Genomic DNA, 24,247 nt, shown 5'->3' with positions numbered 1-24,247 from the left:
ATATTATTTTAATTAGAAAATACCAGGTAGGCAAGATGTCAGAAAAAGCTAAAATTCTTGTTCTTAGTCTTGAGTTCTTTTATACAAGGGGGACTTGTGACTTGTGAAAAAAAAGCCAAGGGGTGGGAGAATAAAAATACTCTTTTCAATGAATAAAATTCAATAAATGCTGACGCTTTTTAAAAAAAAAAATATTTCGAAAGTCTACCAATATAACAAATGGATACATTTTTGGTTGATAATTCGTTTAAATATTTTATTTAAAAAATGTTTACTTGTTTTTTTTCCTTAATGTTCCAATCCAACCTTCTCGGTGAAACTATAGGGAAGTATTCAATAAGCTGATTTTAATTGGCAGAAACCATGATAAAAGATAAAAAATATCATTTAAAAAAAATACACTGTAACAAACAGTATCAATTATTAATGAGAAAAGCATCGATTCCATAAAGAGAGAAAAATGTTTGGTTTGTATACCTATGTTTTCGTGTTCAATTTAATCTTCAAATTTGGAATATCAGAACGGAGAAGCGGATTTCCGGATCTATTTATATTATGAGTCAGTAATTGTTATATTAAAGGCGTAAATATTTTATGGCAAAGAAGGCGGTAACGTGTTTGTATGTAAACTAATTTTGTTTTTTATTATTAAAAATATAATTAAGAAAAATGTATATTCACTTCTTTACGAATTTTTAGAGACATGTGAATGATTTTCTATAAAACAGCATAATATGTTTAATGAACTGTGGATGAACATTATTGTCAATTCGATTCCACAATTCTCTCTAGGCTAAAACATATGGTTAAAAAAAGGAAAAATATCAGTTAAACATTACAATCAATAAAAGTGCACACATCAATGCATTCACAATCTTAGGATACGTTTACGCATATAAATACTTCATGCAGCATAGAACAGACTTTACACAAAACTTCTTTCATTTATTTCACCCATATACGGCTGAAATACTGCCGGTATGATATTAAACAATAACTAATCAATCAATCTTTAATTATGGTTTATTTTTCTAATAAATTTTGACTGTGAAAATAATTTTGTCAATATTTCTAGAGGACATTAACATTTCTCATTTTTCTTTATTCTCAATTTCCTTTGCATCTTTGTAAACGACACAATAACTCGAGCATGTAACATCTTTGTACTTACAATGAACTTCGAATCCACACTCAGAGCTTTGGAGAAGCTATTAATTTTTTTTCTTCATTACTTATTGACATTTTGCAAACAACGTTTAAATTATTTTCATTTCTCCAAAATTTTGTAATTAATGGCTCCTCTAGGTTGAGCCCTAGGATTTGGCTAATTTGGTCATATATATAAAAAAAAAAAACATTAAATTTTAATAAATCTTTACTTTATCATCCCCCCTTCAAAGAAGGTGTGGTTCTTCACTTGAACAAAATTAACCTGAATTATAAACTTTACTAAATAAATGTATCTACAACCAGTAGAGCTTCTACATGTAGGTCATGAAAGTAGGAATGAGTATCAATACATAAAAACGTATCATGATATATTGGTATGTTGAATTGTGTATCATAATACGTATCATTTTTTCATCCTTGTTCCCTAAAAAAGGTTTTTGAAAAATTCTACTAGCACTGTAATATCTTCAGGATAAAAGTACTCTTCAACCTACAGACACATGAATAGCTTCGAGGGTTTCGAGTATCAATTAACCAAAATTTTATCTCTTAATTTATAGGCAATTTTATTAAATTGCAAAGTGATTAACTAAATGATGTGAATTCTATTTCAAAATCCATAGCAGAGAAAGAAGATTTTTCTGGACTGCCGCACAGGTAATCAAATTCAAGCAAAATGTATCATGATATACCCATATTTTGTTACAATCCTACATGAAAGTATGGTTCCTACATGTGTTTTTAAAAGTATATACAGTTGAACTTCTATATCTTAAACTTAAATATCTCAATAAACATGGATATGTCCAAGTAATTTGGAAGTTCTAGACACCTTTACTCTCTTAGTTTCGAGATAACGAAGTTTGACTGTACCATTTATTTACATGTATAAAAATTTAGAAAATATCACAAATACATGTACATCCATAAAATGCATCCACATTAGCTAACAATCTTCCTAAGAAAAATATGTTAATAAAATTCATTTTTCTCCAGAAAAAAGTAAAATAAATAAAATTACTCTGATTAGATTTTGGATATATTTTCAAAGAATAATTCAAAAATACTGTTTTGTGACTGAATTTTTCAGAGCATGAATATTTCATCAACACATTGTTTGTTATAATTTACTGATTGTGTTTAGATGGCTGTTAGACATTTGTTTATTAGTTTGGAGTTGGTTGGAGAAGAATTCCAGGATCCTCCACCAGGAATCTTCCTGAGCGTAGCTGTGAGCTTTTGTTTCTCCTCCCCATAGAAAGTCAAATTCTGAAAAAAAGAATTATCAACAAAGTATGGCAAACGTTAATTATTTGTTCAAAAAATATATATTATCAAAAAAAAAAAAAAAAAAAAAAAAAAAAAAAAAAAAAAAAATAGGCCCAAGGGCCTTAACAGTCACCTGAGTATGCTATAGCTAGTAATACAACCATGTTAAGGATCTATGGAATGGTAAATATTAAAAAAATATGCAAAATAAATTTAAACTCAAAAAACAAGAGATATAGGATGATAGGGTGTCAATAAGATATTTAATCTAGTAGTACATGTAATGCCAGTGCTATCTACACCATCAATAGCCTGGTACATAACAATTGCTTTTACATACAACAAGGTACATTGTATTCACGGAATACACACTCTGACCATTTAGCTTCTTTTAGTCTTTGTATAGTAATGGTTAATGTACAAATGTAAGGTATTTTTGTCTCATTTTATCCATCAATTATTCACAAGTCTACATGACTACTGGACTTTTGCTAGAAACGCTGACTTTTTCAATCGACAACTTACTTTTACACTAGGAAAATATATACGGAAGCTCTTTTGCGATATAAATATTTAGCTTTAACATTAACTAAATCGATAATAATCAGCCATTTCAAAGCCCATATTACGTTGTCTAGGAAGGGAGAAGCAACTGACATACAAACAACCTCCTTCCTTCCCATCTTAACCAAGTTCTGCCAAGTTTTCCTTCCGGAATGTTTTTTCTTCATTATTTAGTTCCTGAAGAAAATGAAAATAAAAGGAGATACTATCTCTCATGAATAACGCATTTTCAGTGATTTCATTCTATCTCCAATAATCCCTGGTGTTGGTAAATGATGTGAGTGCCTCTAATGCCATAACTTTAACCATTATTAGTGTTTTCTTTTCTATTATCAATTCCATACCTCCGTACATAACACAGGTTTAAATGTCAAAGTAAGCCGTCAACTGTAAAAGTCAGTGTTCTCGCAAAAGTCCATTAATAACTATGAAAGTACATCAGTGCATTTAATCTGTGAGTTTGCAAATTCTTTTAACTTCCGCCAAATATAACCCCTATCCTATAAACTCTTTGTAACACAGAAACTGCAAATTTTTACCACATAAAAATATAAAAGTAAAGAATCGAACTTAAAAATTTCAAGAAAAAAATCCACTTCAAATTTGAATCTGAAGGAAATTCTTCCTGTAAAATGCTCCTTTATGTTTATATTCTACAATCTGCTTTGTTAGGGACTTACGGAATACTTTATGGTAGGAATGCCTGCAGTGAGGTGAATATGGTGGCTCAATAAGGTGCCCAGTTTTGGGGTACCTTATAACCTGGAACCGATGTTTATGTTCTTTTGGCACCAATTCCATAAAATTTTCAACTGTGGAGTACTTCACACATCCATCGTCCTCTCCCATAATAAACAAAAATGCAGCTTCACTCTCCCATCCCTACAGAACAATGAAAAATCTCTGTATGGCGCATATCTCATTGCCAAATTTGGATGATTTTATTCTGCTTGAATTTAAGATACCAATTTAATATGTTCTTAATAAATTCATTTACTTCCACCAGTATTGGTGAAATGAGTGTCACTGTAAGCTCCAACGGCACAAGAAGATGGGGGGGGGGGGGAACCATTTAACTCTTCTTCTTAGACATAGTTATATTGAGCATGCATTCTACTTAGTAAATATAAACGATTTTTCATTCAGCAAATGATGGGAATAGACAGTTTATGTAGTCAATACTGACCTCCTTACATTGAAATAAACAGATGTTTGGAAGAAATACTGTAAACGTACATTTAGTACAATAAAAATTTAGCATAATCTTCATCAACTGATTTACAGAATTATGAATTAGGGCATTTGGAGCCAAGGTTTTTTAATACACTTTTTAAATCATATATTGGTGTGTATTTAAATTAGCGGACAGGTAGTAGCATGAGAGGTGCTAAAATATTATTATTTCTGCTAAAGTAGGTACATTTACAGTAATAATAATAATAATAATAATAATAATACTTTATTTAGAGAAGGTAGCCTGATTAGTGTGACACACTATTCTTCCCCAGGGCCTTCTAATTACAACAATATTACACAAGTACATCAAAGTAGCAAAGATTAACAACTAGCAATTGAAATATAATACACAAACAATGTCACATGATAATAATGACAATCATCATAATTATAATAATAAACATATATATTATGATGACAAATAAATTTATATACATTTGTAAGATTTGACACAATATACATATACAAAAGATATAAATCAGAGTAATGAAATTCTATTGTTGAAGATATACTTTTCTACATTTCGTTTAAAGACTGACAGAGTTGGTGCACATCTTAAATCTAAAGGCAAACTGTTCCAAATATGAACACCAGAATACTGGAGGGAATTTTTAAACAAATTAGTTCGGTGTTTTGGAAGGCGAAGGTCAAAATTAGATTCTGAACGTAAAGTGTAAGCATCAGAAGTTTGAAAAATAAATAAATCTTGCAGGTAAGCAGGGCTCTGATTGTTAAATATTTTGTACAATAAGATACATTTGTGTAAAGTAACTAAATCAAAAACAGATAGCCAGCCTAATTTTTCAAATAATGCCTTAGATGGAGCATCAGGGGCAGCATCAAGAATAATTCTAGCGGCCCGTTTTTGGAGCTTATGAATTCTCTCCAAGTAACTAGCTGGTGCATTACCCCAGACCGTCAGACAATAATTAATAGAAGGCAGGATAAAGGCATTGTAAAACAGTTTTCTAGTTTTCAGAGGAAGAAATTTCTTGATTTTTCGCAAGGTATATAATTTATATGTTAAAGATTTGCAGACTGAGTCAACATGGTTATGAAAATTTAGCGTTTGATCTATATGTACCCCAAGTAGTTTTTCTGTTTCAACATTGTCAAGGTGTTTGTCAGAGACATGTAAATTGAGATTTGGATTTTTTAATTTCGATTTTCTTTGTTGAGTTCCCACCAGCATACATTTTGTTTTATCAACATTTAAAACCATTTGATTTTCTAAACACCAATTTTCAATATTTATTAAGTCAGAATTTAGAGCTGTTTCAATACTCAATATATTTTTCTCATAAACATGCAGAGTTGCATCATCAGCAAACGTATCAATTTTTGTATGACATATATGTAAGGGAAGGTCATTAATATACAACAAAAACAATAAGGGACCTAATATTGATCCCTGTGGCACTCCTGCTGTGACAGGTAAGACATCAGAAGACGATGTACCAATTTTAACGCATTGTGTCCTGTTATTCAGATACGAGTGAAACCACTAAATGGACAATTCATCATAGTTGTAATTCTTTAATTTATCTATAAGAATGTCATGACTCACTAAATCAAAAGCTTTGCTGAAATCCAAAAATGTTGTGCCTATGAGATTACCTTGATCCATAGCATGCAACCAAGCATCAGTTAATTTAGTAAGTGCTGTTTGACAAGAGTGAAATTCTCTGAATCCAGATTGAGATTTTGTTATAAGATCAAAAGTTGAGGTGAAATCTCGCATTTGGTTTGCTATGTGCTCTTCTATTAGTTTAGATAATGTTGGTAGTATAGAAATGGGACGGTAGTTACCGGGGTCTGCTTTGTTGCCCTTTTTGTATACAGGGGTGACTTTTGCTTGTTTCAACTTCGATGGAAAAATACCATTACTGATACTAGCATTAATTAAATGAGTGACTGATTTACCAATGATACTAGATGATAGTTTTAGGAGACGAGGTCCTATGAAGTCAATGCCTGCCGATTTATTGACATCAAGCCCGTTCAACAAATTAATTACTTCATTTTCACTGATTGGTGTAAGGCTAAAAAAGTTTTCATTACCAAGTTTAGATTTTGTGAATTATCTTAACAATTCTGGGTTAAATCTGCAGTTTGGAAGATTAAGTAAAGTTTACTTGAAATTCCTGTAAAGTGTTCATTAAAGATATTAGCAATTTCTTGTGAATTGTTTGTTTCTGAGTCATTATAAATGATATGGGTAGGAGTAAAAGTTTTAGAATTAGATGCCAATTGATTAAGATATCCCCACATTTCTCTACGATTTGAACTATCTTCGATGGCTGATCTGTAATACAAAGTTTTTGCATTGTCAATCAAGAGTACAACTTTATTTCTCCATGCTCGGAAATTTCAAACTCTCCCTTATAGTGGTAAAAATCTCGTAAATGTCTAGCTTCATTTATTTCCTTCGTTAGCCATTTTGGTCTAGTTTCACTTTTAACTCTTTTACATTTAACTTTGGCATGTCTGTCAAGGACATTATTAAACATTTTATAGAAAGTATCAAGAATGTCATTAGGATCGTGTAATTCTGCAAGACTATCAAAATTTTCATTTTTTAAGTCAGACAGGAAATTTGATTCGTTAAAGTTTTTGAAATTACGATATTTAATTTCTAAGTGTTTGTTTCTACGTTGCATGCAATTAGATTTCCGGGTTGCACAAATAGGGTAATGGTCAGATAAGGATATTGGGGGTACGTTTACTTCACACATGTTATCTGATATGGTAGTATAAAAGTGATCAATGAGCGTACAAGAGGTGTTAGTAACTCTAGTAGGTGCATTTATTACTTGTGTTAGTCCAAATTCCTCTAAAGCAGATGTCCAGCATCGCGGGGGGTCTTTGAATAAATCAATGTTGAAGTCACCTGTAATAATAATTTCACTGTCGTCACAGTAGGAGGCGAGGTTTATCTCCCTTGCAAAATCCTCTACCCAGCAGGAGTGGGCAGATGGTGGACGGTAGACAGAGCAGTAAAAAATAGGTTTAGAATTTTTAAGATTGATTTCTAGCCAAATAGTTTCAATATTGCTTACTTCAAAATCTGTTCTATGTTTATAAGTAATATCATTTGAAACATACACAACAATTCCCCCACCTGACTTAAAACGTCTATCCTTTCTCTCAAAAGCAAATCCACTAATATCTAAACCCGAGTCACAGAAATTATCATTTAAGAATGTTTCACAGAGCCCTAAAATATCAAGAGAATGTTTGTCTTGAAGCAACAATTTGATTTCGTCAATTTTGGGTATTAAATGACATACATTCAAGTTTCGAAAACGTAAACCTCTTTTAACCAGTCCAAATCCAGAAACATTACTTTGTGTGTATGTCTTTTTGGGTGAATTTTCTTTCTGAATTAAATTATTCTGAGGACTTATCTGTGTAACATTCTTAGTAAGGCTAATTTTTTGTACCCCTTCATGAACACTAATATCAAACATGTTTTTGTTTTGAGCATTTGAACACTTATTGAGCATTTGAGGGGTGTACAAGTAGTGTTCACATGTACAATTAACATTGTTACATTCATCACATAAATTATTTAGCACAGAGTAAATACTGTTATTTACAGTAGACAAAAGTGTATTTGAGACAATAAGTTTGGGATCTTCACGATTTTGTTCTTCGGCATTTCTTTCATTGCCGATTTCCTAAAAGGAACATAACTTTTGCTTATGTCCCATTTTACCACAATGCCAACACAATACTTTTTTCCCATGTCGGCAGTTCGAGTAGAGTGGCCCTCTTCTCCACAATAGAAACAAAAACACTTCCTTACTGCAAATGAATCGGTATGAACACTGTTTTCCTTTTGTTTAAGAATATGAGCATACTGGTTTGTGTTTTTAGTAATTCAGCTGTGCCTTTATCAGACAGATGAATGCCATCTTTCCAGTAGAGCTCGTTTGCTTGATTTTTTTTGGAAAGACTTGCTCATCAGGATAAGAGTAGTTCCGTATTCTTTGCACACGTATTTAATAATCTCATTTACCACACTTTCATCTGCATCCCTACGTGGCAAGACTTCGGAGAGGTACACTTGTATTCCTGGGTGTCGTTTTTGTAGATCACAAATAATTTCCACGAAGTCGTTTTCAGTTGCATCCGGATCGCGGTTACTTGAAACATCATTCCCACCTGCCTGAATGATAATATTACGAAAGGGCGACACATTCATTTTGGCCAATTTTGCTCTTATATGGGACACTTTGGCTCCTCTGTTTGTAGACACTTTCACAGATTTATTCAATCCACGGGTTCTCACTCTTTGGAGGATTGAACTTCCAATTATGAGAGTTGATCCACTTTGAGATTGCGGTGCCTCTTCATTTTTTGTTGTTTTCAGGGTTCTTGGCGTTTCTGCTTCTGCTTCCGGGGGGTAGATTTCTGTGTTAGTGCTCGACTCAGCCTTATGATTCACAGTGTTGCACTGAACATGTCTAGAAATGCCGTTAGGCAACTTTGTAAGCCTCTCTGTAGATGTCTCCTTATGCTTAACTGCCAGTTTGTATGTTTGAGTATTGGTAGACACCAGCGATTTGGGTTCTTGAGTGTTCAATTTATCTTTTAGTTTTTCTATCTCAAGGGTAAGGAATCTAACAGTCTCGGTCACTTGTTCTATTGTAGCTGCACTATTGCAGTTGCTGCATTCGTTTAGCTCATTGTTTTTACATTTATTTTTTGGTGTTGAAGCGAACTGGGGTTGTGGTTGGGTGGATATTTCAGCTACGACAGGTTCCATATCATTTACAAGTTCCTGCAGAAATTTTTTGTACCAACTAAAAGCAGCATCTCCTTGGATATGGAGAGAGCATGTAGATTTGTAAATTGTTACAGTTACTGAGTTACATGGAGTCTTATAAATCCATCCATTTCTGTTACTCTGATTGTAGAATATCAGGTTCTTCTGCAGGAGTCTTGATATTTTAGAGTACTTTTCATTCTCAAAAGTAACTGTAAAACTCTCATTATTTAACTTCACTTTTAAATTATCTGGTATACTCACATCTTCTGGAGTCAACTCATTATGACTGGTAACAAATGAATTTGAAAGTCCACTAAAAGAGTCCAAAATTGATCTAAATAAACTTGTATTTGCACTAACATCCATTATTATCCATCTTGTAATCGTTATCTCCTATAGAATCTTGTTTGAGATAAGAGCATCAGAAAACACGTCTGCTCACCTTGACTGTCTTATCTTGACAGTACACTTGTGTATTTAACAGTTGCATTGCCTGTCTGTCCATGCATAGAAAAATTAACTTCAAACAATATTAACTTTAAGACAAAAACAACTTTCACAAAATTTAGTTTTCAAGAATATTTACTAAACAGTAGGAAGGAAACATGAAAGAATGTCTAAATGCAATAGCATTAATGATCAAATTAAAATAAATTTCAAAAGATAACATGATGTATTATTATGCTACCTGTCAGTTTGTTTCTATATAATCAATACTCAATTATTTTTGCATAGTGTTCTAAGGATTTATATAGCGTAAGCATACTATGCCGAAATAGTGCACGACTTCTTTTTCTGAAGAAAATCCGACAGCACCCACACCGGGGATCGAACTCACAACCCCAAGATTGTCAGTCCGACGTGCTACCAATTTGTATTTTAATATACATAAACTGAGTTTCAAATATTTGATACTTAAAGAAAAAAATGAACAATTTTCTTAAATAGTTTCTTGCAACATTTTTACCTTCACTCAACTAAAATTGCATGAAACTCTCTGTACATTATACCTTATTGCATGAACACTCAAAGTTAAGAAAAAAAGATTATGACGTACATGTACACAACGTGATGTCATAATAGGAAGTAGTGAACATAGAGGTAATGAAACATTGGAAATGGAGAAAATATTGTCATTTTTAAACAACAGTCAGCATAATAATAACAATAGTGTTGTGCTTTGCATGCACCATGTGTCAAACCCTGACTACTATTTAGGCATTATGCATGCAAAGCACAACACTATTATATAAATATAATAACTTCCCTGAGGTGTTAAGTGCAATTACTTACTTTGATGAAGAATTCATCTGTGGGATGATAACAATTTGAAATGTCAGTTCCTTCTGGTGTGGCCTTCATTTGATCAAACTGAAATCTGCAAGGAAACAAACAAATGAACAATAACATTATCAAATGTTCACAAAAATGATCAAGCATTTCTGAAAATTCATTAAAGTCATATTAAAGATAGTTTCTCTTTATGAGTTGAAAATAAATGTAAATAAAATGCACTGCTTGAATACATATGGGTAGCCATATATTTCAAATCAAAGTCAAGGTGACCTTCTTCTGGATTATGACACACCTAAACCCCCTCTCAAGGGACATTCACTGACAATTTTTGATTGTCTCACGATGTGAAATATATTAGTGGACACGGTAAAAAATAACAGATGAAAAGAAAGACAGATGGACAGATGTTAAAACCCATACCATAACATGGTCTGTCAAAAGAAAATAGTTTGTCAGAGATATAAGGTACATTTAAGTGACATTGTCAGGTATGTTATCATAACTGTTCCATTTTTCTGCAAATCAACGCTGCTTTCTGAGAGAAAAAAAATCCCTTTTTTCCACTAGCAAACATATTACCGCTTTTCTGTTATTTCTTTAACTGTTTAAAGGTACTTCTTCCAGAAGCATGGAAACAGCTTTTTCCCTTTGCTTACCATGAAGAAGGGGGGGGGGGGGGGGGGAGTGAGTTTTGGAGTATGAAATTGTGGTATAAATTGTGGTATTGTTCTCATATATGAATTTGCTTCTCTTAGAAACTGTTTTTGACTTACTCTAAGTTTTGTATGTCTCCTTTGCTGTACTTGAGAGGAGCATCAGAATAAAATGTTACTCCATTTACCAGAACTACAGCTTTGATCTGAAGAAAAGAATGAATAAAATTGATAAAAAAGGATTACATAAAGAATCTGTGAAATACATACATATGTAAATGATGGCAATGAACCCAAATATATGACTCTGTATTATATGTCTCAAAGTAACCGTGTCACAAATTTATCAAACTGAAGACCTTTAAGTTACAAGATTTGTTTCAAGGTAATAAACATTTGAAATAGATAATCATATAATTCCAAATATCATGTGAATATCATATATATAATTACATCCTCACAGTTCAAGATATGAAAAATAGATTTCAGATGAACCCTTTGCTTGCATCCATTTGTTTAATTCAGATACTCATAGAACAGAACCTCATCCCCAGTTTTTAATACACCCTTGCTCGGAGCAGAGTATCAAAAAATTCCACTACAAATTTGTCTGAAGTGTGATAAACATGTATCCACCCCCCAATAGTCTGATCTTCAAATTTGATGGCAATGTACCCAAACACACATGTGAATTGTGTTGAGAAGAATGATTATGGCATGAAAGTAATATGGAAGAAAATAACTGATCTGATGCTCTAAAAAGTACTGTTACTACTAGAATTTGCAAATTACCTCCATATATTGATATGAAACTATTTAAAGTGTTTTTTTCCAAGTGGGGAGAGTTTACAACAATTACAAAGTAATCTTGATGAACCCCCCTCTCCCATATAGTATTCACAAAAATATCCAAGCTCTGCATTCATCATCTTGTGAAGTACAGGACTGTGTGTCTTACACCCAGGTGTAGTTTTTGTCTTTCAAAATCTTGACCTATAGCCTCCACATGTAAATATCCACTTTATGCATATGGTATAAACATTTATTTAGTTTGATTACAATTACGCAAAGAATTGTCAAAAAATTGGGTGGAAAGTACAGCTTTAATATCCAACTGATCATGTAACTGAATGGTTCATAGTAATTTATTCATTTCTTTGATTTTTGCTTGCTTGTTTGTTGTTTAACATCCCTTTCGGTAATTTTTCACCCTTATGGAGACACCACCACTTGCATATAAAGGGCTGCAAATTTTGACCTATACTCGGCACTCAGGGTTATTGAGCTCTGAGGGTTCTCTTTCACACCAGCACCTACTGCAACACAGGACCTCGGTTTATATGGTCTCATCTGAAGGATCCGTCCTTCATATCCTGCAGAGGGATTCGAGTAAGTGACATAAGGATCAACTCCTTACACATTGCAACTCTACAGCAAACGCTCTAACCACTGAACCAGTGGGTGACTTCACTTCTTTGAAGGGGAATAAAAAAGTAAAATAGACATCCTCAAATCTACTAACAAATTACTTACCTGTGGCACATGTCTACAGAGCTCCATGGCATACATGCCTCCCTTTGATAGGCCTATTATACCAATCCCATCATGCCTCACTTCTGGTAGCCCAGCAAACCACTCCGAACTCTCCTTTAAGACATAAAATTTTAATAAACAAATTTGACTGACTTATAAGCATGTATGTAAACATTCAGGAACATATGTTTCATTTAGGTATCAAAATTTTATCAGATATGTAATTTAACTCCAATATACACAAAATAATTATAGTTGAACCTTGATATCTCAAACATCAATATTGATATGTCAAGTTATGAGAAAGTCCAAGGAATGCTTGCAATGAGATAGTCCAGTGAATGCTTACAATGACATAGTCCAGTGAATGCTTACAATGAGATAGTCCAATGAATACTTACAATGAGATAATCCAGTGAAACATCTGGCAAAGTTTTTGGTAAATCTTCATATGCAAAAAAAGGCAGAGCAAAGACACAGTACCCTCTGGAGGCTAATAATGCTGCACGATGATCAAAGAGCCCCCCTCCACTACCAAACATGTCAATTATCCCAGGAAATGGCCCTGGTCCTAGAGAGGAAAATATCCCTCTTTTATTCATAGAATTCAAAATCAATTTCATTGAAGTCAAATTCTGATTGTTAAAAGGAGAAGAAATGTACAAAGCATTGTTCACAAAGATTATAAATTTAACTTTTTTTATTGTCTAATCACAGACAGTCAGACATTAAAAATCTGTGTAAAAATGATTTTGATATGTACTGAAACTTACCAGGGGGGATGAAGAGTGCACCTCTCATGTTGCCCTCACTAACTCTCTCTCTTCTAACATTCTTGTCTTTGTACCATCTATACACATCTAATGTAGCTAGAGGTTTCGGGGGTGGATCAAACAAAGTTTCCCAGGAGTGGTGACCTTCAATAACTGACAATGTTACGACAATGGGAGAGGTCACATCCTTTTTAAGAAGTCTAATATTCTGTCTTGTAAAGGGCTCAGGCTTCATGCTCCAAAATAACCCCATTGGCTCCAAACCTGTATTTTATGTAATGAAAATTAAGTTCTATTAACTTTGCATAGAATTTTATTTCTTTAATAACTATGCCCCAAGGACTCACCTCACAAGCATTTTACCAAAAGAGAAAAATGTGCAACAAATAAATTGTGTGAAAAGTTGCACATGAAAAGTTTTACATGAAATTTGCATTAAAATTTTTACACAAATCTTACCAAAAGCTCTTGATATGTAAAAATTCAGGTGAAAGAACTTAAGGTCACCTTTCTCCTCCATGGCACCTGATCCAGTGTTTTCCCTTTATTTCAAAGTATTAGGGTTATAGATCAATTGTAACAGGCTTTGAGATGAAGTTTATGAACAGAATCTCTGTGGACCTTACAAAAATTATTGTTTTAAAAAATTTTTAATTTCTAAGTGGCATTTTCATCAACTGAAGTGGTCAATTTGGCCAGTAGCTGGTTCTTAGGGAAAACACTGCTGATCCACTTCTAATGTTTTTGAGGTCCGTGTTTGTTCTGCTCAAAAATTTGTATGTTTAATGGACTTTTGAGCTTGAATGCTGTTCGATATCTCCATATATTTCACTTTAAAAAATATTTGCTTGTCCCTTCCTAACTCTGGATGAAAAATAATGGGTAAGTAGGAGGAAATATTTTTTTTTAATTCAACAACACCTGCCAATATGAGGTTAAAATGGTTAATTAAAAAATATTTTTTTCCTGGTGGTTTAAAAAAGTTTTGAGTCTGGTCGTTTTTATTCAGTTGATTGGAAGATGGCAAACAAACAATTTATTGAACATGGCCTTATGACTTTTACTTTGAGCTCTGTTTACATGGACTTTACATAAACAAATTCGCCTAATTATGCATTGTGATACAGACCTGTATAGGTTCCTTGTACTGAAGCTTGATCCTCCACTATAACATGACCCTGTTCTGTTGCTGTATAACACCCATATGATGCAAATCTATTGTTGCCCTCTTGTACCGAGGCCTTGATTGTGACAGGTCCGTTCTTAGGTAGACCATCCACTTTGATGTGAACACGCTCATCCACTAAAGCATTGCGTGGAATAACTGATATTTTTACGTCATTCATATGGAGAGTTGATGTGGAAAAGCAACTCATTCTCTGCACTGTTGTCGCACTGGAAAGCAATTCTGAAATATTTATAAAAACAACATCATCAAATCGTAACAAATACAAGGTACAATGTATATCATTAACAGCTATTTTATTGCCTGGGACATAATCTGAATCTGCACAGTATGGGTACCAGCAAATTTTAATATGACCAAATATGCCCTATCCCTTGAGAATACTTTTTAAAATGTTTTTTCTCTATATACTCTGTTGTAAAACTTTAACCCCCTACTGATCGAGTTCAATTCCCTGCCCAAGGACTGTGATTGGAGCAAACTTTACTGTTTAACTTCACATTTCATTAAGAATGATATATAACCGTATGTTGGACACACATGCAACAGATGATTAAGCAGGTAAATAGGATTATATCATTTTAAACCTATAATCAGAGATGTATGATATGATATATACTATAACTATCACAGAATCACAACTCTTTGAGATCTCTCATCTCTGAACATTATTGCTTACTTTTTTTCAATTCTCACAGTGTAAATCATAAAAATCTTTGAAATGATCAATATGATCAAGGTTAGCGAAATAAAAAAAAATTTTCATTCATGTCAACTATATCAACATATATCCTCAACGATATATATACGTATCATTCAAACCCGTGTTTAGCCATTTCAAATGTCTTGTACTGTATTACAAACGTAGATAAAACTTTTTGTTAACAAGTGAATTTGTATCCTGTAATATAAATTTCACACAACTGCGCTTCCAACAGTGGTCGCACCGTCAACATATTTGCCTCTTGAGGCCCTTTCACAATTGGCACACAAGCAGACGCGACAAAATATTCGTGTGACTGAAAAAAATTGATTTGGATTGTAAACTGTTGCCGAAATAATTGCATATGAAAATGTGTTCGTATGAAATTCACAAGATCTAAAGAGACCGTTGTGCGATGCAAACGCATTAAATCTTGCAATATATCTTGCGACTATATGCGACTGATGTACAATGAAAGCGAATGTTGTAAGATAATGCAATAGGATCCCGCGAGTGGTCAGGTGATCGGACGATTGAACGTGCGCCAATGCGATTGGACATGCGGCGCTCGTCCGATCATGCTTTCCATGGTTCGAGTGCATTTAAGCAACACCCATCAGCCACACAATTCTAAATTTAGAGAACCCGACAAAGTGCTGTGATTTTTCTTATTTCTTCTAATATTGTTATCGTTTAGAATGTGCGTAATTAATTAATGACTGTATTATTATGACATCAAAGTGTTTCGGCAGTTTGATATCCTATTGGTGTATAAATATAATATATATGGTGTGTATTTATATAATATTTGCATGGCAAATTGAAGCTGATAAATCGTGTTATAATAGTAAAACGTTGCAAGATTACATGAGACACGTTGAGCAACAGTCTCATGGTCACAAAACACTGGTGCGATTCATCTTACGACCTTTAAAAATCGTGCATCACTCTTACGAGTACATAAAACGTTGTAAGACGTTCGTACTAATGTTCGTGCGTTGCATTGCGATAATTTGGATCGCATTCGTATATATTCGGTCGCGTCTGAATAGTGTGCATGTCCACTATTTTGAGGAGACTTGATGCGACCACTAAAACGCATGCAACGAATGCGAGAGCTAGTGCGAAGCTAAAAAATTCCGATCGCAAAGTGTTGTAAAGTGCTCGTGCACCAATTGTGAAAGTGCCTTTAAAAAGCAACGCCTATGCGAAGACAATTTCATTCAATGTGTTGCAATACAAACTTCTTAATGTATTCTGCAGGACCATACTTTTTCAACAAAATATTCCGCAAATAAACTGTAGCTTTTGCATGTTTTTTTTCTATCCCAAAACATATACTGTTCTCAAAACTTAATCCAAACTATCTGTTGTCCGACGAACTCTACTTTCGTTTTAATTTGCTTATCACAATTTTAAAAAAACATAAATGCCGATCCCGATTCAAATCTGAAATTTCCTCCAAGACTTTTTTTAATGTAAAAATTAAAAGATACAATAATGTTAAATTCTACACATTTTTTTTTGTTGATGAAATTAAAAGAAAAAAAAATGAGAGAATTCCTCTTTAATGATTTATATTTTTTTTTACACAAGCGGTGTGAATCCAATCTAATTAAAATTAGATCTTTGATCCGCTCTGGACAACTAGATCGCTACACAAAGCGTAGCGATCTAGTTGGAGCGGATCAAAGATCTAATTTTAATTAGATTGGTGTGAATCCGACGCACGAATGAGGGCGAATGCAATACAAGGCAAGGACCAGTTCCCGCTCTAGCTGTGATAATATATTTCTCAATTTTCAAATAATTCGTGGACAAGTAATAAATAATAATAAATATTATGTTGTTAGACATGTCATCTTTAAAACACTTTATGGAATAACTTATTGATTCATTGATAATTTGTTTTTAAGTTAACAATCAAGCATAATTTGTGGAAAACGAGTCTATTGTAGCGATAAAAAAATGAATGGAGCAAGTCTTTATTCTAATTAAACGTTTAAGCAACAAGAAAATGATTGCAAAATGTACATGCTGTGAACTTTGAAGAACGTTCAAATTCTATATGATTTTTTTTAATTCTTTAAAAACATGACTGAAAAAAAAAATAGATTATTAATTTTATAGTCGCCCGCATCCTCGCAATGCCAGGGTACGTTGCCGTTGGAGCTGGCAAATTTTAGGGCTTGCTTCTCTCATTGAGAAGCACCAATCAAAATTAAATAGTTCGATAAAGGAAACAAAAAGGATTCAGTTGACACCTCAAATATATATATATATATATATATATATATATATATATATATATATATATATATATATATATATATATATATATATATATATATATATATATATATATATATATACACACATACATATATATATATATATATATATATATATATATATATATATATATATATATATATATATATATATATATATATACACACAGTTGTTTATCATAGAATGCATGGCTTGATGTGTTTGGTTGAGAGATATAACCAACCAAAATTCGTGCTGAATTTTCCCGAAAGACGTCGCTACAGTCAGTCCATGAACTTTCGTTGCGGGTTCGAATCCACTGCGGGGAGACCGGTCCTTCGCATGAGACCGTATAAACCGCTGTCCCTTAAAAAAATTGTCGCATGCAGTAGGTGTTGGCACGAAAAAGATCCCTCGCTGCTCAATGACCCTGAGTGCCGAGTATTGGTACAATGTATATACTGTATATGTAGGTATAAATTTGCAGCTCTCCACCGGCAAGTGGTGGCGTCTCCATATGAGTGAAAAATTCTCGAGAGGGACGTTAAAGAACAAACAAACAATTAATATTTTATCATCAATAAAATTAAAAAAAAAAAAAGAAAATTGGTATTATCATCGTGGAAAGATGATAATATTGACAAACAATTTTGAAAAAAAAAAAATAAGAAAACTCTTTCATCAAGTTTTAAAAATTGAGAAATATCTTGTCTCAGAAAGGGCTGGGTTGGGTGGGGGAGGGGTTAACTTACTGCCCTAAGATACATCATCCATGCTCAGTTGGTTAAAGTAGGACTAAAATTCACTCACGAGGAAAACAAAGGTCAGATTCAGCATCCGAAGCAAGTTGGGTAATCACAGTTCAGCCCTTAGAAGTATCATTCATGAGAGTGCATGTGGTTCAGGTAGGGATCATACTTACATTGGAATGGACCTGCTCCAAAAACTTTAACCTAGACATTCATTTATAAAATTTAGGTCAGATCCAACATCAGATGCAAGTCTTGTAGTGTCCATCCATATAGATGCATCATCCATTGAAGTTTGGTCCAGGTAAGGCTTTCAGTTATACTTCGGAATGGATCTGCTCTAAAAACTTTAACCTGTATACTCATCTGGAAAACGTAGTTCAGATCCACTATCCATGCAAGTCTTGCAGTGTTTACCCCTAGATGCATCATCCATGAAAGTTTGGTCCAGGTAGAGCTTACAGGTATACTTCGGAATGGACCTGCTCCAAAAACTTTAACCTGTTTACTCATCTGGAAAACATAGGTCAGATCCACCATCCATGCAAATCTTGTAGTGTCTATAAGACCCTAGATGCACCATCCATGCAAGTTTGGCGAAGGTAGGGCTTAGTTTTGATTTCGAACACTTTCCGGGTATGAAAGCAATATTCAATCACTTATAATTATTTAGTCAATTCGCTGTGTGAAAATTGATTTTCATTTTATTTTTAAAAATTAATATCAATTTACCTCGATAATTCACAGGTGCCAGTAGTAGCCCAGGGTTCAACATTAAGGCACTTCCGACAGACTCAGACTAGTAAAAGTTAGGTCCGGTCTAGTTTATTTTGTTTCATGGTAGCCCGACTGCATGGTCGTGTAAAAATATTTCGACCGAAGTTCAAATGAAGCAAAACTTATACAACAAATTTACAGATTTTTCTTGTTTATCGATTTGTTAGATCAGGTTTTACTTTCAATTTTTGATCCCAATGAAAAATAAAACAACCACGAACCATAAAAATTATGTTTGTTTCCTGTATTGCTGTAATCCGACCGACCCACTCAAATATTGCAGCCGGGTGGATTTTTTTCCCCTGCCAAATCTGTGTTTGATCGATCAGCTGATGCAATTTTTGAGATATAAATATGTCAACCTAGTCAACATTCACTTTAAATCCGAAGAGTAATGATCATTATTATATCATCTAGCAATCCCCCACAACTTTTTGAACTTCGTTTTCTTTAGTCTTTAGTCTCGTTCAACCAGACACTCTGTTGTCTCCGTAAACTCCGACGAGCAGAGAGTCTGGTAAAGAAGCACGTTAGCGTTTGTAACCGTCAGAGGGCGCTATCTTGTTTTCATTTTGATGACCCTGTTTGAAACGAATGTTATATATGTGGATTGTGACTTTATATTAATAAACTGATCTTTAATTAGGGATACCAAAGGAGAAATAACAACTAGAGCTAAGCTCGTTGCAAAGCAACGAATAGGTCTTCCTTTGGGGCTGCGGAAGGAAGAAGTGACCTTGAGTCAAGGTCATGCCACATTCTAAAGTTATACATGTAAGCGATCTTGTAAGGGGAAGCAACTTACAATGTTTCGCTAGGAAAAAACTGTAAAGGAATGTACATGACCTTGAACATTCCAAATAACCTTGCATCAAGCCAGGACACACTCTGGTTATAAAACCCAAATTGTGTGTTGCCTACTTGAAAAGTTCACAGTGACACGTGTTCTTTTAGTCCATACATCCAGTCAAAACATCTTATCCTTAGTGACCTTGAACTTGAGTGAAAGCCACTCTGCATGATACCAGCAATGTTTCCTAGTAGAAATACGATAGCGAATTTACAGTTTCTCTGTCAGTGACCTTGACTCGTCCAAATGACCTTGCATCAAGGCCATAACACACACTGGTTAAGAGCAATCCCAGTCTGTGGAGTTCTGACTGGATAAGTTCAGCCATGTTTTTTCAGACCATACATCGAGTCGGAATAATTTGTTATGTTTAACACAATGATTTAACTAGAAATATGTCCATAGGACATGAATGCCCCGCCGAGGGTATATTATTAATGCAGCATGAAAATTTGTATTAGTGTATGAAATTTGATGAGAATATCTTGAATAGTTTCTTTAAATTGAAATCTAAAAAGTTGGATATAGCTGATAAATTCTCATCAAATTATATATAAGTGCATAAGCTTACATAAATACATCTTAAAGGGTTTCTTTAAAACTAAGCAAAATGTAAAGTTAAGAAAAGTGAGATCAAGGTCACAGGAAAGTTCAAGGTCAAACATTTTTGATGCAGTTGAATAGTTCTCACAAATTCGTTACAGCATATTTCTAAAACTTAAAAAATGTAACGTATATATAAGTTTTATATAAATATTTTGAATGGTTTATTTAAAACTGAGCTAAAATTTGAAATAAATGAAGTTAAGGTCAAAGTAAAGGTCAAGGTCAAAAAATGTTGATGCAGTTGAATATCTCTCATCAGTATGCATCAGCATATGAAGTTTGATGAAAATATCTTGAATGGTTTCTTTAAAACTGAGCTAAACACTAATTTAAGACAAGTGAGGTCAAAGGTCAAAGGAAAGGTCAAGGTCAAAAATGTTGATGCAGATGAATAGCTCTCATCAGTATGTATCAACATATGAAGTGTGATTACACTATCTTGAATGGTATCTTTAAAACTGAGCTAAACACTAATTTAGGAAAAGTGAGGTCAAGGTCAAAGGAAAGGTCAAGGTCAAAAAATGATGCAGTTGCATAGCTCTCATCAGTATCTATCAGCATATGAAGTTTGATGAAAATATCTTGAATAGTTTCTTTGAAACTGAGCTTTGAATTGAGCTTAACGCAAGGTGCGTCGGAAGGACAGACGGAACGATGGAAGGACGGAAGACGGACATGTCAAACACTATATGCCCCGGCTATTTTCATGGCGGGGCAAAAAAATTCATTGAGAATGTTTTATGTACAGTTTGGATAAGTAGTAAAACGTGGAGATCGGTCCTTTGGATGAAACCGTATAAAGGTCTCGTGTCGGGGTAAGTGCTAGGATGAAAAGGATCTGTCACGTTATAAATTTCGAATTTACCGGGTGGCAGTAAATACAAAATTTACAACATGACATGTCAATTTTGTATTTACTGCCAACCGGTAAGTTCAAAATTTACAACATTACAGATCCATGGCACTTGATTCCACCTCTGATTTTAAAAGGTTCGTGTTTGCACTGCTCCTGATTTGTATTGTTTGAATGGTCTTTTAAGCTTGAATGCTGATAATTTTCTCCGTATTTCATCCCTTACTGCTCAAAGACCGTAAGTACCATGAACATTGTACATGTATAAATTTTCAGCCATTCACCATTTATATCCTATTAATTTTTTTTTAAAGTCCATCTATTTTGTTAACATTAAATTGCTGGAAATATAGTCAAAAAATCCGGAATGAAAAAAATAAATGTTAGAAATGAAATTTATTAATTGTCGGAAGTACAATGCAAAGTTCCGGAAATCAAATGCACCGAAAATGATACCTCCCCCCACCCAAAGAAACTAATAGTAAACACTTCGACGCTCAGTTGACCACTCCAATGAACACATAAAATCGTTACATTTTTTAAGGTTTAGAAATAAAATGAAAGACCTTAAAAAGTTTATAAAATAAGAAAGCTTAATCACGGATATTAATCGTTGCAGACCTTGTTTTTCATTCATTTGACGATTCGCGAATAACAACTGTCGCGTATGATTTTTGGTTTACATTAAAATAGGTTGCGAATTTCTCTCGGAATTCAACACCAGCCCTCACCTACATGTATTCGTACCTGAACAAACCAACCGATTCACATTCTCGTATGGAACGCCGCAGCTGCCTTATGTGGGGACGATTCATTATATGCTGATACTTTAACATTATATGCTGATACTTTAACATTATATGCTGATAGTTTGTCATTATAATTATGCTGATACTTAAACATTATATGCTGATACTTTAACATTATATGCTGATACTTTGTCATTATATGCTGATACTTCAACATTATATGCTGATACTTCACTATATGGTGCTTTAAAAAATAGGTTAAACATCGGGATCTTCATACTAAAATTCTTTAACAATAGAAAAAATCCAAAAAAAATTGTTTTCAATTCCAAAATTTTAGTATATATATACATGTACATGTATTGGTGTATATACATGTACATGTATTGGCAAATTGATGGGACGAAAAGGGATAGGAGGTACGTGTTAGCAGTCTTAAATATACTGGCGTATTTGGAAAGGGGTAGAGAGTAAATATATAATATTAAGAGTGAACTAAACGAAGATAACTTTGCAAAAAGCGCGTGTACTGCACGAAAATTTAAAGATAGTTTGGAAGTTCATAAACTCTTTATGGTATTAAAACTTCGCTGTTTTTTTAAACATCAATGATGTTACAGGACATCAAAGCAGAATAATGCAATTTATAGAGGACAAACATTGATTCGTTTGGGGGGGGGGGGTGCAGTTTTTTTTTTTCGAGTCAGATTATTTATTTTTATGTTACTTTGTGAATGAGAGATTATTCATTTTCTAGATGACCAGGTACAGGTTATTTATTTTCTCACAAAACAAAAACGTCTAACTAAACTCGAAAACTCCATTTCTTTGAGGAGAGGGGTGGGGCTACCACCACGCCAAAGTCATCTTAGTACAGATGATTAATTCACATAATCTGATAACATCCCCCCACGCGTATTGCACGGTCGTTCCGGCCTCAGAACCACGCGTCAGCACTTAAGTTTTTGATAGCTCTTTTATGCCCTGTTCACACGGAGAGTTTAATTCGAATTAAACGTAAGTTACTGCGAATTAAATTTGATCCGCGTTCACACGGAGAATTTAATGCGAATTAGTTTAATTCGAATTAGTTTACTGCGCATTAAATTACTTCGCATTAGCTCCGTGTGAACGCTAAGCGAAGCTAATTCGAATTAAATTTTGACGCATGCGTAAGGGCAGAATTAAGCCACAGGCCACATGTCGATGGTCAAATATAGGTACTTGTGCCAATTTTGAGTCGAAAACAAAGGAAAATTATGTTAATCACTAAGATGTGTACAGACACTATGACATTATGTCAAATGTATATCAACTGTGCACAATATGACGTGATTTGTAAATGACGTCATAATAGCCTCACTGAATTGCCTTGTTGTAGAAATAAAAATATAATTCGCATTAATTTACTTCGAAATAATTTAATTTCGTTTGTATTCTAGCCTCTGATTGGTTAATATCCAAAAACGAACACAAATTATTTCTGTATAACCTGGTTTGGTATGGGGACACCCCCCCCCCCCCTGACAACCAGCTGAATCACCTGTATCCATACGATCTTCTCATTTCCAGTCCTTGGGTTTCATGGAAAATTCCAGATTTAATAAATGTACCTTTAACTTCAAACAATAATTCGATCTTACCACATGTAAACAAACAACAAGGCTGCTAGGCCTATGTATCAGTTTTTACCTCCCCTCGCTTCCCATCACTTCCGTTACTATGGTTGTATTATTGAGCGGCAAATTTGAACTAATAAAAAGCAACGAAATTTTACACCCATAGTTATTTAATGATTTTAAAATTAAATTATAAGGAATGACTCAAATTCTTGGCCAAATTATTCGAGTATAACCTGGTTTGGGTCAGTTTACGCTGTTTTATAATCCGCTTCGCTTCGCGGATTATAAAGCGTAAACTGACCCAAACCAGGTTATACTCGAATAATTTGGCCAAGAATTTGAGTCATTCCTAAATTAGCTGTCATGTGAACGCAATTTAATTCGCATTAGTTTAATTCGCACATCATTTTATGCCCTGTTCACACGGAGAGTTTAATTCGCAGTAAATTAATGCGAAGTAAAATGATGCGAATTAAACTAATGCGAATTAAATTGCGTTCACACGACAGTTAATGCGAAGTAAACTAATGCGAATTATAATTTTATTTCAACAACAAGGCTATTCGGTGAGGCTATTATGACGTCATTTATAAATCACGTCATATTGTGCAGG

General features: G+C 33.7%; 1 protein-coding gene across 3 annotated transcripts; it reads right to left on the bottom strand.

Annotated features, from left to right (window-relative positions):
* Window positions 1-2,283: 2,283 nt before the first annotated feature.
* Window positions 2,284-16,538, bottom strand: LOC133174046 (acyl-coenzyme A amino acid N-acyltransferase 2-like). 3 transcript variants are annotated; one of them, XM_061309089.1, is made up of 9 exons: window positions 16,402-16,538; window positions 14,398-14,676; window positions 13,269-13,532; window positions 12,897-13,066; window positions 12,496-12,609; window positions 11,083-11,168; window positions 10,307-10,391; window positions 3,684-3,885; window positions 2,284-2,439 (listed from the first exon to the last, which is right to left on the bottom strand). In XM_061309089.1, the coding sequence occupies exons 1-9, from the start codon at window positions 16,424-16,426 to the stop codon at window positions 2,291-2,293; spliced, it is 1,374 nt and encodes a 457-aa protein (XP_061165073.1). In that variant the 5' UTR covers window positions 16,427-16,538; the 3' UTR covers window positions 2,284-2,290. The 3 variants fall into 3 exon arrangements, with proteins under 3 accessions (XP_061165073.1, XP_061165079.1, XP_061165085.1); XM_061309095.1 differs by having other exon boundaries at window positions 16,429-16,536; XM_061309101.1 differs by lacking the exon at window positions 3,684-3,885.
* Window positions 16,539-24,247: the final 7,709 nt, after the last annotated feature.

This window comes from Saccostrea echinata, unplaced genomic scaffold, assembly GCF_033153115.1.
Source record: "Saccostrea echinata isolate AGI-Se365-2 ecotype Australia unplaced genomic scaffold, CSIRO_AGI_Sech_v1 ptg000002l, whole genome shotgun sequence".
NCBI lineage: Eukaryota > Metazoa > Mollusca > Bivalvia > Ostreida > Ostreidae > Saccostrea > Saccostrea echinata.
The sequence above is the reverse complement of the archived record's forward strand: the minus strand, read 5'-3'. Positions and strand labels throughout refer to the sequence as shown.